This window comes from Orbicella franksi, chromosome 6 (genome assembly GCF_964199315.1).
Source record: "Orbicella franksi chromosome 6, jaOrbFran1.1, whole genome shotgun sequence".
Classification (NCBI taxonomy): domain Eukaryota; kingdom Metazoa; phylum Cnidaria; class Anthozoa; order Scleractinia; family Merulinidae; genus Orbicella; species Orbicella franksi.
The window spans coordinates 16,086,435-16,100,352 of record NC_138150.1 but is presented as its reverse complement, the minus strand read 5'-3'; the positions used below and the strand labels follow the sequence as shown (position 1 = coordinate 16,100,352).

The 13,918-nt window shown below is 40.5% G+C and overlaps 1 protein-coding gene across 1 annotated transcript; it reads right to left on the bottom strand.

The window, feature by feature from the left end:
• Positions 1-3,328: 3,328 nt before the first annotated feature.
• Positions 3,329-10,286, bottom strand: LOC145491040 (ERI1 exoribonuclease 2-like). The gene is made up of 8 exons (XM_081470181.1): positions 9,879-10,286; positions 9,685-9,758; positions 8,694-8,777; positions 8,032-8,159; positions 6,366-6,540; positions 5,432-5,532; positions 4,458-4,539; positions 3,329-3,529 (listed from the first exon to the last, which is right to left on the bottom strand). Exons 1-8 carry the CDS (start codon positions 9,944-9,946, stop codon positions 3,420-3,422), a joined length of 822 nt encoding a protein of 273 aa, XP_081326307.1. The 5' UTR covers positions 9,947-10,286; the 3' UTR covers positions 3,329-3,419.
• Positions 10,287-13,918: the final 3,632 nt, after the last annotated feature.

The following is a 13,918-nucleotide window of genomic DNA, read 5'->3' as shown; positions in this document are numbered from 1 at the left end:
CAATATGGCAGTCGGTAACCTTACTACATACATTTAGGACCAAACGTTATTACACGTAGGACCTTTATCCCATTTAGGGCCGAATGGTACTACAGTTAGGACCTTAATTACATTTAGGGCCAAATTTTATTACATTTAGGACCTTTTTTAACGTACAGTTAGGAATATTTATTATATTTGAGACCCCAACATTCAAGATGGCGGCTAGTGCCGTGACGAGACCACGAGATGACGAGTTGACACGACGAGACGACAAGTTGAAGTGACGCAGTTACGAGTTGAGACGACGAGTTGAAAAGACGACACGACGACACGACAAGCTGAGGCGAGGAGATGACGAGTTAACACGACGAGTTGAGAGGACGGCACGACGGGACGACAAGTTGACGTGACGAGAAGACGAGTTGAGATAACGATACAGCGAGTTAAGGCGACGATACGGTGAGTTGGCACGACGAGATAACAAGTTGACACGACAAGACGACAAGTTGACGTGAAGAGAAGACGAGTTGAGATAACGATACAGCGAGTTGAGGCGACGATACGGTGAGTTGGCACGACGAGATAACAAGTTGACACGACAAGACGACAAGTTGACGTGACGAGAAGACGAGTTGAGATAACGATACAGCGAGTTGAGGCGACGATACGGTGAGTTGGCACGACGAGATAACAAGTTGACACGACAAGACGACAAGTTGACGTGAAGAGAAGACGAGTTGAGACGACGATACAGCGAGTTGAGGCGACGATACGGTGAGTTGACACGACGAGACGACAAGTTGAAGTGACGAGACGACGAGATGAACATTTTGTCCACGATTTAACGTCATACAAACACGTCATAAATTCTTCGGAGCAAAAGTGTTCTGCATTAATTTATTCAGAATAACATCGTACTTAACACGAAGGCGCACAATGAAGAGATTGCTTTACGCAGGAAAAAAAACCCCATTTTCGTCGACCTTTTTTATTGTATTTGTTTTTCACACCTAAACATAAATTTCATACTATTGATCCCGAACGATATGTTAAAAATTGGTACAATATGGAAAGAAAAAAGTTAACATTGTTTTAAACATTGGAGTTTTTTTCGTTAATTTTTTTCGAGACTGATCACTCCATTAACTCTTTTCTATCTATTTATTTTGATTGACAGTTCGAGAACATTTAAGGATAAAAATAAGCGAAAGAACTTTTACACAACGTTTCGATGACTCCATGTCATTATTTTCAAGTTCGAGGAAACGAAAAAGGAATCAACTGCAACCAAGCGAGGATGAAGGGTGGGAGAGTTAATCCCTCGGCCATATAGCAATCCCGGGAAGTTCTGGAAATAGCCAATCCTGTGACGCGAATTTTGGTCACGTGGACAGGCCAAGCGACCTCACTCGTGTTTTCATCCTTCATGAAACACCCACGCAACGCGCTTGGTAGCATTATACGCGAGAGAACTGGGTACCATCTTTAAAAATAACTTGAGAGGAATTAACTTCAGTTGAGAAAAACGCCTATAACGACCGCCCCACCCCCTCCCCTTCTAGATGGCTTACACTTTATCAAGATTCTCTTACTGAGATACAATTAAAGTAATATGTTGAGACTGAAAGATTTCAAGTTTCTCCACAGTTCAGTGACGAAATCTATACAGTGGAACCCCGCCTCACGACCACCCCGTTAATACGACTACCTGGTTATTACGGCCATTCATTTTGACCTGAAAAAAGCTCAGTCAGTCATTTTCCTATTTAAAGAACCCCTTTATTACGACCATCACGTTAATACGACCAATTTTCCATGGCCCGAAGGTGGTCGTATTAACGGGGTGCCACTGTATTGACCTCAGGTAACTAACGTCCACACTATACCGGAGGAATTTAAAAACGGAGGTTTCACTCTGAAAACGCATCGAATGTTTTCCGTTCACTCCACGCCAAAGGAATTTAAAATGTAACAATCACCGGTCATTTTGGATTTGTGTTTGAGGAACACTCGTTGAGGGAAATCACATGATTATCGTGACGTCATGGTTTTCGAAAAGCTCCGTTTTCAAAATGTTTTCCGCCCACACGAATTAGTGTGGACGGTAGGCCTAACCCTAGAAATAAAAGCTGTGTTTTCAATTTCTTCGGCGTAGTGTGGACGCTGCCTCAGGCTTTTCGTTTTCGTGTGAACGGAAAACACTTTGTAACCGGAGCATTCGAAAACGATGGCGTCCAGATAATCATGTGATTTCTCTGACCGAGGTTTCCTCAAACAGATCCAAAATGACCGGTGATTGTTGCGTTTTTAAATTCCTCCGGCGTAGTGTCGACGGAAAACATTTGATGTGTTTTCAGAGTGAAACTCCCGCTTTCAAATTCCTCCGGCGTACGGTGGACGGGGCCTCAGACAAGACAAGGAATTTATCGTGAACCTCCAAATACGGAATCCACACTACGAAAATCGCAGGTCAAAGTCAATCCGTAAGATATATATAGATTTAGGCCAGCCTAAAAGCGTAGCTCCTGGGCCGGGTTGTTCAAAGCCCGATTAAGCTAACCCAGAAAAAGGTAGAATTTTGTTTTGAGTTTTGTAACTGCGCCTACGAACAATACCGCTAGCCATGATAACCATGAGAAAATCAACTCATGGGTTTCCTCTTCTTTCCTATATGAGTATGGGGCTCCCCTTGGCGACCGCCGGAGCTCCGCTTTAAAACCCAATTCCCAACCCAACCCCGACACGAAACGTCATTGGGATTTTTACATGGAATAAACTTACTTGGATGCTTAAACTGTCGGCGTGGCACGTTATATAAACGAGTACTACACGGCCACTTTTCCCTTCAGGAAAAATTTTAATCTTTATACGTTAATTATTTATTTTCTGCGTACTCTTGAGGGAACAAGTTGTGTTGCGGACATTTTGACCGGTTTCCCGATCATGCCAAGGGTGACCAAAGTTTCTTGAGGTTCAATGCCCCCACCAGACGTATGGGTTTCATACGAAAGCAGAAATATTTAGTCAACAAATGTTTTCTGTTCCCAGCCTGAAACAAAACCCAGTTTTACATGAAAGGAACTTAGGTTCAGGGGCGAAAATACCCGTTAAAAGGACTGCAGATTCGATACCGTGAATTAAGTCTCCGTAACAGAAACGAAGACGACAAGTGCCCGTTTTTTAATGCTCTTTATACTAAATCGTACTCTAACTTCCTATGAAGAAGTAGTCGTGTTGATGGGGCCTAAAATGGAGCTACTAAATAGTTTTATATAGTGTGTCTAAAAGAAATGTGACTATAATATAAAACGAGAGGAGATCTCAAAGCAGTACAGATATCAACAGGATTTTGTCAACTGTGTAGGGGTGGTTGCCTATAGGATCTATAAATACATAGTCATAATATAAACGGATTTTGAGATGTTTACTTTTAATACCTATCTATTTGAGATACACACCCCATCTATAGATTTAGTTATCTGCATGATACAACCATCAGATATCATTCTCCAGGCAAGTCCGGCGGTATTGCGGGCATCATCTAGACCTGAAGAAAGACACACCCACAGTAACCTGACTTTCGTCATCGTTTTACACAAATCTTTGGTTAAAATTATAGAGATTCTTCTATTTTCGTCATGCGTATGGTATTTGAATGATGATTATGGAAAAGGGTGTAGAGATTCAGATATTTATCTGAAACACGATGAAATATCCAGAGGCCATCCACGACGCTCCCCCGAAACATACACACTCGCCTCCCCCCCCGGCCCCCCTCCCGGGAAAAAAGCCTTTCTACGGTGTAATTCAGGGAGTAGCCCAGTGGGTCAAACCCCCCCCCCCCCCCCGTGCCCAAGATTTTGTCTCCACTAAGATCGAATGAAGCTATGTCTAAGCTCAAAAACTAAAAAAGACGCATTTCAAAGTCCTTGCTTCTTCGTTACAGGAAAAAAACGCATATTTTAACTTCATTTTTGCAAGTTAGCCTAACGTACATCGGGCGTTTGGTGAGAAATCAGGCGGTTTAGGTTCCTAATTATTTTACTCAGTCGTTTAAACTGATTGCTACAGCTCAGAACTGCACTTAAAACTACACAAAACAGCACATCTTATAATATTGGAACTTCGTGGGAGCTGGAGTTTTAGATCTATTTTAAATATTTTAGGCAATTCAACTACACTATTGTAGCTGTAGTGACGTACATTTTACTCATACGATTGCCTGCTTTTGATATTGATCTTACAAATATGTATAAAGACCCTCCTTCAAATTTCAGGCGGCAGGGAGGGAGGGGAGGGGGGGGGGCGTTAACTTCCATATTTCAGCTGGTAGGTTCTTAATCCACTGGGTTCTTATATCCAGATGTTTACTGTACCAGGATGTCACTGTATTGAACCATGGTGCTTTCCCATTCGGCTGTTTCTTCCTTAACATTTAGAAAGTAAAGGGTTAAAAGAAGCTAACTGGTAAGTACCTGAATGTTCTCTACCAGAGAATTTGATTCCCAGGTCTTGAAGAGCGCCTGCCAATCCCTGTGGCTTGCGACTGTAGAAGTTCTATTACAAATGAAATGTTTAGTCATCCATCGTATAGTTACCCTTAACTGTGGTTAAAAGAAGGTAAAACGTCTGCATATGAGTCAAGTTGACCAATCAGGCCGGTGCTTATCTCCTGTTTCTGTGGTATGTAGCGACTAGGAGTATTTCCACTCCCCCTGGGATGGGATGCTAGTCCATTGCAGGGTTGCCCCCCAGTATTAAATTTTCCTGTACCCATTTATACAACATGGTATAGAGAAATTCATTGTGAGAGTAACGTGTCTTGCCACAAGAACACACCACATTATAACCCTGGCCAGAGCTTCAACCTGGACCACTCCATGTGGAGACAAGTGCAACAACCTGAGGCCACCAAGGTTCCCACTCCTTCAGAAAGCAGGGGCGGATCTAGGAGGAGGGTGCAGGGGGTGTACACCCCCTCCCCCTGAGATGAAGCCTTCTTCATATTTTCTTTTAAAACTTGTTTACCTCACTAGTGAGTTACACTATTCCTTAGTGTTGCACCCCTCCCAAGAAAAATTCTGGATCCGTCCCCTGGTGTGGGTCCCTGACGTAAAAGTTTAGTATACAGTCCCTAGACCAAAACAAAAGCTTTTCACTGAGGGCGTTAAAAATGTCTATGAGATCCCATGTTTCTTCATGACGTTCAATTCAGATCATGTACAACAACCCATGTCACAAACTGTGGGTTAACTGTGCTCACACACCAAGCTATCCTCAGAGACTCTTAAAAAGTTAAAGAAGATAATTTAAATAAGAAAAATCTCTGATTAACTTTTAACCACTTTGAACAAGCAAACTCTGGTTATTAATTTTAAAGGAAGCTACAGGAGTTTTCATGCCCAACCTTTACCATAAAAGATCTATCCTGGCTTGTCGCAATATTAACCTTGTATGTTGCTCGCAGATCAATCCAGCTCCTGAGTGGGTGAGGCATTCTCAACTGCTTCCTGCTGCATTCATTTTTAAGGCAAGTTCCTAAGTCCCAGTCTTTATATATGCAAAGCAAGTTGAAAATGCACACAAAGAAAACTGAGAATTCTACAGTGTATCTCTAGCCACTGTCCCCTATGGGTTAAGTAACATTTTAAAGTCTGTAAAGAGCATATAGAAATGTGCTTAAATCATGTCAAAAAATAATTTTCTGTAATGTCTCATCTACTTTTGTCTTCTCACTAGATGGTTTAAATCTAATCCAATCCCATGAATCGGAGAAGCCAAGACCGGTTCATCATTTCTAGCCTGAACTCTAGTTTCATTAGCATAGAGAGACTTAGGAGTATTGCCCCTCCCCTGAATGGGATGCATGTCTATTGTACATGCAGGTTGTCTCCTCCAGATTGCCAGAAGCCATTATACTCCTAGGTGGATAGAGACGCTGTGAGAGTAAATTATCTTGTCCAAGGGCACAATGCAACGACCCCAATCTGAGGGCTCTTGAGTACGTCATTAGGGTACCACACCCCCTACCTCTGGCTCAGTTTGACTAACCTGTGATCAGACATTCTTTTTTCAAAAAAAACAAAGAAAATCTGATTGCAGTTATCAGTTCGACCAATAATGAAAGAGCTTACTTGGAATATAATAGTGATTTGGACCATTGACCCTCAACACAAAACTTTTGATTACATGAACATTTTGATATCCCGGTTCTTAAAGCTTTGAAGCAGGGGTGGGAACAAGCCACCACATGACAAGTGTGAGATTTCTAGCTGCCATCATGTTGTCACATCATCTGTCATTTTTCAGTTTTTTTATTGGTCAAATCAAATGGAACCCACTTTCTACATTGACAATTAAGATTCTAAGAAGTTTGGACTTACCTGACCATGTAACAAAAGTGCACCACTTGTCCAAACTCTCCATGTTGTTTTCCTGATCTTTTTTCTGTGCCCCCTCACAAGGAAATTTGAAGCCTTTTTTATCTTTCATCTCCTGTAACCAGCGTCCAAACAGCATGAGACATGTGCCAATTGGAACACCATCATCCACTTGAGCCTACAAAACATATTTTGCATAGGTAAAATGAAAGTTCTAGCAGCAAATGGAGATGGATGGAGGAGAATGTCGAGGCCTTCAATTCATTGGCATGAAGAGATATAGGTATAGGTAGTAGGTGAGAAGGAAACTTCATTCTCCAGTTAAATGTTCACTTCTAGGTTCTTTGTAACAAAATATCAGGTGCCAGTTATTCGAGCAGAGATGATGTCATCTCAGTTTGTACCCTTTGTAACCAATTTCTAAGAAATGCTTCTTCTGTAAGAAAGCTTTTTTAAAACAAACTTTCCATTACAAGATTAGGTTAAACTGAGATCGACATATACGTCTACGTTTGATTTCATTGGTAAAGTCATTAGATATCACACCAATGATCCCCCACTCTCTCAGAATTTTCAATGACCTTCCATCCTGGGGAGGGGCGGGGGGGGGGGGGGAAACTCCCATATAAAAAGGACAGGGGTGCTCATCAAAAATTTTGAAAAGAACCCCTACCAAGATCCTGTTTGGTGGGTGTGGCTTGAAATTTTTTAACCCCATGAGGTACCATTTCTATTGAAGCTGAACACCCTCAGGTACCAATTCTGCCTTTGTAACCCCTAAAAGGTATGACAAGTACCCCTGTCTCCATTTTATATGAGAGTCCCCCTCAGAGGCCTTCCATGGGGCAGGTATGGAAACCCGTACATTCTCCTTTGGGAAGAAGTTTTGGAAAAAGATTTTTGTTGGTGACTGATATTTTGATAACTCAGTTGTACTCATCTTGAGTTCAGAGTCAAGCAAGAAAGCTGTTTCACAGTCAATGGGTTTTATGTTTTTAAGTCTGATTATCGAAACTGATCATTTAGTTTGTCATGATGTTATTGGTATTTTAATCTATCTATTGGTACAGTATAGTTATTATAAATTAAATAAATTTCTGTTGATTTAAGTGAAGTCAAGGCTGGCTCATCAATTTGTGGTTTTGTTGGTGTAACACCTTTCACGAATCAGACACTGAACATAATTTGTTCTGTAAGTAGGGAGGTGCTTTCAATAAGATCTAAACAACAGTGTAGGTAGCTAACTAGCTGAAACGGCACCTGTTGGAGACCAACAAGATGCACTTACAACAACTGCCCTCCAGGGGGGACAATTTTTTTTTAATTGTCAACATTATAGCTGTAACGTCTTAAAATGGAAGTTATACCACTCAGAGTTATGGCAGGTGCCAGGTCGTACTGAAAAAAGAAAAAACGTAGAGAAATAGTCCATTAACCCCTATGGAGCGAGGACGAGTAAGAGTGGAAAAACCCATCCAGTTGTATTTGCAATGTTTATGTATGACACTGTACACCAGAATAAACTTCAGGTCACATTGGTCAGAGGCAAACTCCTTGACATCAAGACAATGGCGTACACAGGCATTGTATGATCAGTTTCCCTACAAGTGTTCCTTTATGTCTTGAATAACACTGTACATAGGTGATTGTTCTGCTTTTCAGACCTTACCTGGGTGATTCCCGTCAGCTCTCTGCAGAATTCACTCAACTTTGTGTGCTCGGTAGGCTGCACAAACATGTGAAATTCTGATTCCAGCTCTCCAGTGGATGTATTGAGAAGCACAGCAGGAAATTCAACTAAATGAGTTCAAAGAAGAATTTAGTTTAAGTATGTACATATATATCAAAATAAGATGCCATTATTTGCTCCTAAAAATTTAATTATAAATTCTTATACAGTGTGCATTTATGTTCTGGAATTCCCTTTTATCAGTCATCCATTTTTGAACGAGTCTACCTTTAAAAGTTCAAATGCCTGAAGGGTTTCTCAGGCAGGTGGGGGTGGGGGGAATGTTGAAGCTTGGAATTGATCAGCACATAAGAAGCACAATGCATTCCCTTTGATTGATATTATATCAGGACATAATTTTTGCCCTTTGACAGTATCTGTTCCTTGAAGCTCACAGCTTTCCTCTTCTTGGAAGTGGAAACTGTTTACATCACAGAACAGGTAATTTCTCCAAATATCTCCATACATGTATATTTTCATGGGAAATTGGCGTTAACCAGTGTTCCTGCCATCTAACTATGAAAATTCTGTGTATAGAGAGTTCAGAGAGTTCCAGGCTACCTCTGCAATATGCATGATTGATTCAACAAATATTTACTCACTTATTTCTGGGCCATAATTCATCTTCTTATCTTTCCAACATGTTGACTCAAAGTCAAGAACAATCAAGTATGTAAAAGACTGGCCTGTAAAAAGACACAAAAGGAAACAAAATTATTCCTAAATGTCATGATATAAAATGCCAACAAATTACTAAAAGCTTTAAAATAATAAGATCTACATATTGAAGATGGACAAATATTTTGACTCAGTCCTTTAATAAGCTGTAATTCAAATCAGTTACGTCTTAAGTACATTTAACAAAACTTATAGGGTGCGTTCCTTTGGGGTGATCTGGATCAGTATCAGAAATCCGAGATCTGTCTGGATCATGGTGCATCAAAGGAACTGATGAATCCACTCTTGTCTTGGATGATTCCATGAATGATTGGCTATGATTCCATGACCAGAGTGGATTCATTGGTTCCTTTGATGCATCATATCTATGATCCAGACAGATCTTGGATCACTGATCGAAAGGAACGTACCCTTCGGCTTAAAAAGTCACATTACATCGTTTGATTAACAAGCTTCACCAAAAATCAATTATTGTTGTTCATCGATTTGATTTCCTCGCCAAGACATTAGTCTAAGCTGAAACGAACAGGTTGATCGACCAGCACATACATCATATCAATTACAAATTAAAAAGTGCATTTATTATATGGCTAGCTCCGTGAGCGGGCAAGATGAATCAAATCCTGCGCTGTGATTGGTTACCCGAGCGGGCAAGATGGAGCTATCTTGCCCGCTCGGGACTACCCGCCGTGTCCCGCAAGAAAAATTTCCTGAAAGCCATATAATAAATCCTTTATTGACCAAGTTTGTTCGGCCAAGATGGCTGGATATTGGCCTCGTTCTTTTTTTGCGTGTTTATGGACCTCGACTCCGTCTCGGTCCATAAACACGCAAAAAAAGAACTTGGCCAATATGCAGCCATCTTGACCTCACACTTGGTCAATAAGCCATATATATGCATATATCTGTACTCACGTTGTCTGATCTCTCTTTGAGCTTTTTTCCGACTGGTGGAAGATGACAGTGTCCTCTTGACCAAACCAAGACTTCTATCAAAGAAAAAGTAGTTGTTGCATAAAACCACTGAAAAACATTTCTTTGTTGTTGTTCAACTAATGCGATTCCTTGACATGATCATGATGTAGAGGTCAGCGAATAAAACGTTTTACCTTGCTAATTCCTTCGCAGTTACTATATTTGACGGTAGCTGTTGCAGTGGTCTGTCTTTCCCAGACATTTGTCAGCGAGAAAGAAGAATGTAAACATAGAATCAAAGGCAATTTTGGGTAAACCGATCATTGATTCAAAATTCGCGCACGATCGACGAAGAGACGCTGTAAATATCGGTCACAGTCCCTCTCGATCACATTCGCTCTCAGTCACAGTCCTTCTCGGTCTACGTCTTGCAGACAGACTGTGCTGTCAGATGTGCTGTCAGGTGTAAAATGTACCTACGAATTACTTAAAACTTGCAAATCGAATAAGAAATATTTATTTGAGGGATAAAACAAAGTGCACAGGCAGAGCTACTGGAAAAAGAGGTAGTGTAACGATAAACTGAGGGGAATTTTAATACAGAAAAGAACTCTGCAATGCTGCTGTGCCGATGAAAATGAAGGAAGCCCGTTTTTAGCAGTCCTACGCAAAGTGAAAGCAGACTTATGTGAAATTTATGGTTTTTACCTTGCCAAGGAAAATATCTGAACTGCAATGAGCTGTGGTTAGCATTTAAAATTAATATTAAGAGGTAAAATTAATATTTAGAGGTAAACTGATTTAGTTTTGTTGAAGAAACAATATTGAAAGGCGCGCGCATATCAGAGAGCCTCTGCATAATCTTTGTGTTTGTACGTTTCATACGTTTGCGACCTTAAGCGTTATATCATACAACTGTATACACCTTCATCCTTTTGAAGGTGCAAACAGAGAATCGAATTAATTTTCCAGCCTCCCGTTGAGGTGTGGTCCGCCAAAAAAATTCTCGAGCCTTTGTAATTCACTTAGACTTGTCTAGATTTTAACTGCGCAGAATTTAACTCGACTTCGTTATAAATTAGAGTCTTAAAAAAGTGAAAACACTGTACGATAGGCTTAAAAAACTTTTTTTTTTATCAACAAAATACACTAAAAGAATTTGATTATTATGACTTTTAACTACCTGCTATGCAGGTGACGCCAATCCCCAAATTTACTTTAATCAGCCTATGAACGTGTGTTACCTGACATTCTAACACACACATACCAGTTTGGTCAGTTTTGATAGTTTACCAGGACGCTAAATCGGAACAAAAATAGGGCACAGTCGGGTTCGCGGCGTGTTTTGATTTATACTTACAGGGCAACTCGTCAATTCAGTTGTCAAAAGGAGAAGAGGCTGTGTCTACTTGCCAAGTATTCAAGGAACTAATTTACTTCGCCAATTAATACTGAAGTCAATTAAGTCTTGGCATTTCAATGGCTGTCGGTTTCGCCATCGCAACATCCGCGTTTCTTGCAACCTTCGGCAAATATTTCTCCAAGAGATGGTTTTTTTGGTTCATCAGTGCAGTCATTGCGACAATTGCTGGAATGCTCATGAATGCTGGAAACAAGAAACAGGCAGAGAGAACAGAAGCCGGAGGCGCTCCCAAGAAAGATGAAGCCCCAGCACCGAGCGGGCCAGGTAAAGCATGATAATGCGAACTGACAACTTATTCAACTCGCGATGAGGAACGTTTCACGATGGCAATGCCAAGACTGGTCATTAAAAGGCGGGATGATTCAAGTTGCGGCAAGTAGACCGTACACTCAATAGAAGAACAACTTTTCAAACATCTCAATTTGCACATATTTAAGTCACTTAAACAGGATTTGTTGATGTCTGCACAAAAATATTGAAGCATGATTTATTAAGTTAAAACAAAGTTTCGCATGAAACACAACGTTCATTTAGAATAGTTCACCTTTTTCTTATAAAACAGCTGTAAAACGTATTCTGTTGCATAGAGAAATACATAGAAATAATGTTAAACTTCAAACCCTAAAATTAAAACTTTTCTCTGATGTATTGTACTTGTTTGTTGGTTTACATGACAGTATTAGTATTGAAACAAAACAAAATGGCTCGGGTTCTTTATACTTCACGTTAGCTTACTGTAACTGCTCATATTTATTCAGTTTATAGTTCATCGTTAGCGACTGAAATGCTAGGGCTTGTTGGACCAGATTTTGACGGACACTGAAGCTTCTGTCAAATCATTTGCACAACTAAAATAAATCACAACCGGTTCGTTTCACCGCGCCCATTTTAGCGAAGAGACTGGAAGACTAAACCAATTCTCGGTCCCAGAGCTGTCTGTCTCTCTCAGCCGGCGGGGCCTTGGCATGAGGAAAAGGCGGCTTTGAAGACTCATAATTTCATTGGCCGGATTCTTGGCCCAAGATTTTCACTAATTTCGAACTAGTTTCAAACCACCTACAAACCCTCAGGAAGCTTAAAACTACATGGCTTCCGGTCAGAATTTTACTTCTCTCACAGATCAACCAGTGGATATTTTCGTAAAGGAAATCACCGTTGAGTTTGTGAATTTGTGAAAATCCTTGTCCAAGAATCTAGCCAATGAAATAATGAGTCTCTAGAACTACTTTTCCTCGTGCCAGGACCCCGCCAGCTCTGAGAGGCAAGGTGGCTCAGCACTCGCTGTGAACTATAAAACCCTAAGAACTCTTAGGCCCAGTTCAGACGCCGAACTTTTCATGAGCCGAACTTAATTCGAATTTGGACCGACCCAAATTATCAAAAGTACACCTGTTGATTCAGACGTCGAACGTAATTCGCCTAACTTTATTTAGTTTAAACCAAAACACATCGAAATGTCAGCGATTTTCAAGCAAAGTAAAAACTGCTTGTAAATTACGTTATAATAATTTATACATTAGGTTCGGCTCACGAAAAGTTCGACGTCTGAATCAAAGCCGTTCCAAAGCCGAAATTCCCGGCTGAGCTAGGCGGAAAGAACGGCTGGGCCGTTCCAAATTCAAATAGCCGTTCTTAACTGATTCAGACGCCGAACTTTTCATGTACTTAATTTAATGTATTTGGTTCGGCTCATGAAAAGTTCGGCGTCTGAACTGGGCCTTACTGCGGTCAAACGCAATATTCCGATGCTAATTCGCCGCTGAAATTCCGGCTTTCGTCGCCAGTGCCGAGAGTTTGTAAGTTTGAAACGAATTTGCACAAGACTTAAGAAAACTGAACATAACAACTGAAAATAAAAGTGTCAAAAATTAGGAATTGATTAACTTGAAGGACATCAATTATTAAATTCCGAATATATATATATACAGCGTACAGAGCTTATCTTCATTGCAAGTATTACCTTCTCCTTGGATTGCTGGAAAGTTTTACAAAAAATGGAGACCTTTACAAGCGACTGTATTGGTGGGAAATGCGCACGCGCAGTGTGCTAAACCGATATGGACTCGGCACTACAGTGGACGACAGTCCTCTGGAAAATTCTATTATACTCTAATCACCCTGAAACGATTATAAAATATTTTGTAACTAATCTTAATAAACACAAACACAGCATCAGGGGCGGGCATCTCGTTTATTGATGCAGGATACAGCGAGCGTTACATCATCATAAAGAAAATACAGCAGTGAATAAACAGAAAAATTAAAAGCAAAGTTGAAAGAGATGCCTTCGAGTGGCTCTTGCATAACTTACAAATTCTTAAATAGCCTACTAACCCCTTAGGGATTCACGCCTAAAATACTTCTACAGTTAACACGAACCATACATAGTGAACATACTCCAGTGTAATTAGCGAAACGTTACAAAATATATTTTTAATTTTGAGCGTCTCCTCCAAACAATGTTGGTTTTTCTATCTCTAAGACTTCGCAGACCACAGCACCCTGCACAACATTGAATAAGTCAGTTCTGAGATTCCTTGTGCCTCTGTTTTAAAACCTGTCCTCGTGCAAAAATGAGTTTAATTTGCATGAAAATTAACCTGCAGTTGTAGTTTGAACACATTATCTTATGAATGGTTTCGCACGAAGACTCGTTTTGACAAGATAAAAAGGCAACTCGGAAATGGTCTATTGGAGGGCTGAGGTTATGTTAGGGAGGAGGAGGTTGATTTTTTTCGCTAAGTGTCATTTTTCAACTGTCTGAACTACCATTGCTGGTTAATAAACAAGCCAGTTCTCTTTAAACAACGA

Coding starts and splice junctions, on each gene's coding strand:
- LOC145491040 (XM_081470181.1), bottom strand. CDS start 9,946: ATGTCTGGGAAAGACAGACCACTGCAACAGCTACCGTCAAATATAGTA. Junction 6,541..8,031: donor AGCTGACGGGAATCACCCAG/GTAAGGTCTGAA, acceptor TATGTTTTGTAG/GCTCAAGTGGATGATGGTGT. Junction 5,533..6,365: donor CACTTTTGTTACATGGTCAG/GTAAGTCCAAAC, acceptor GCATATATAAAG/ACTGGGACTTAGGAACTTGC.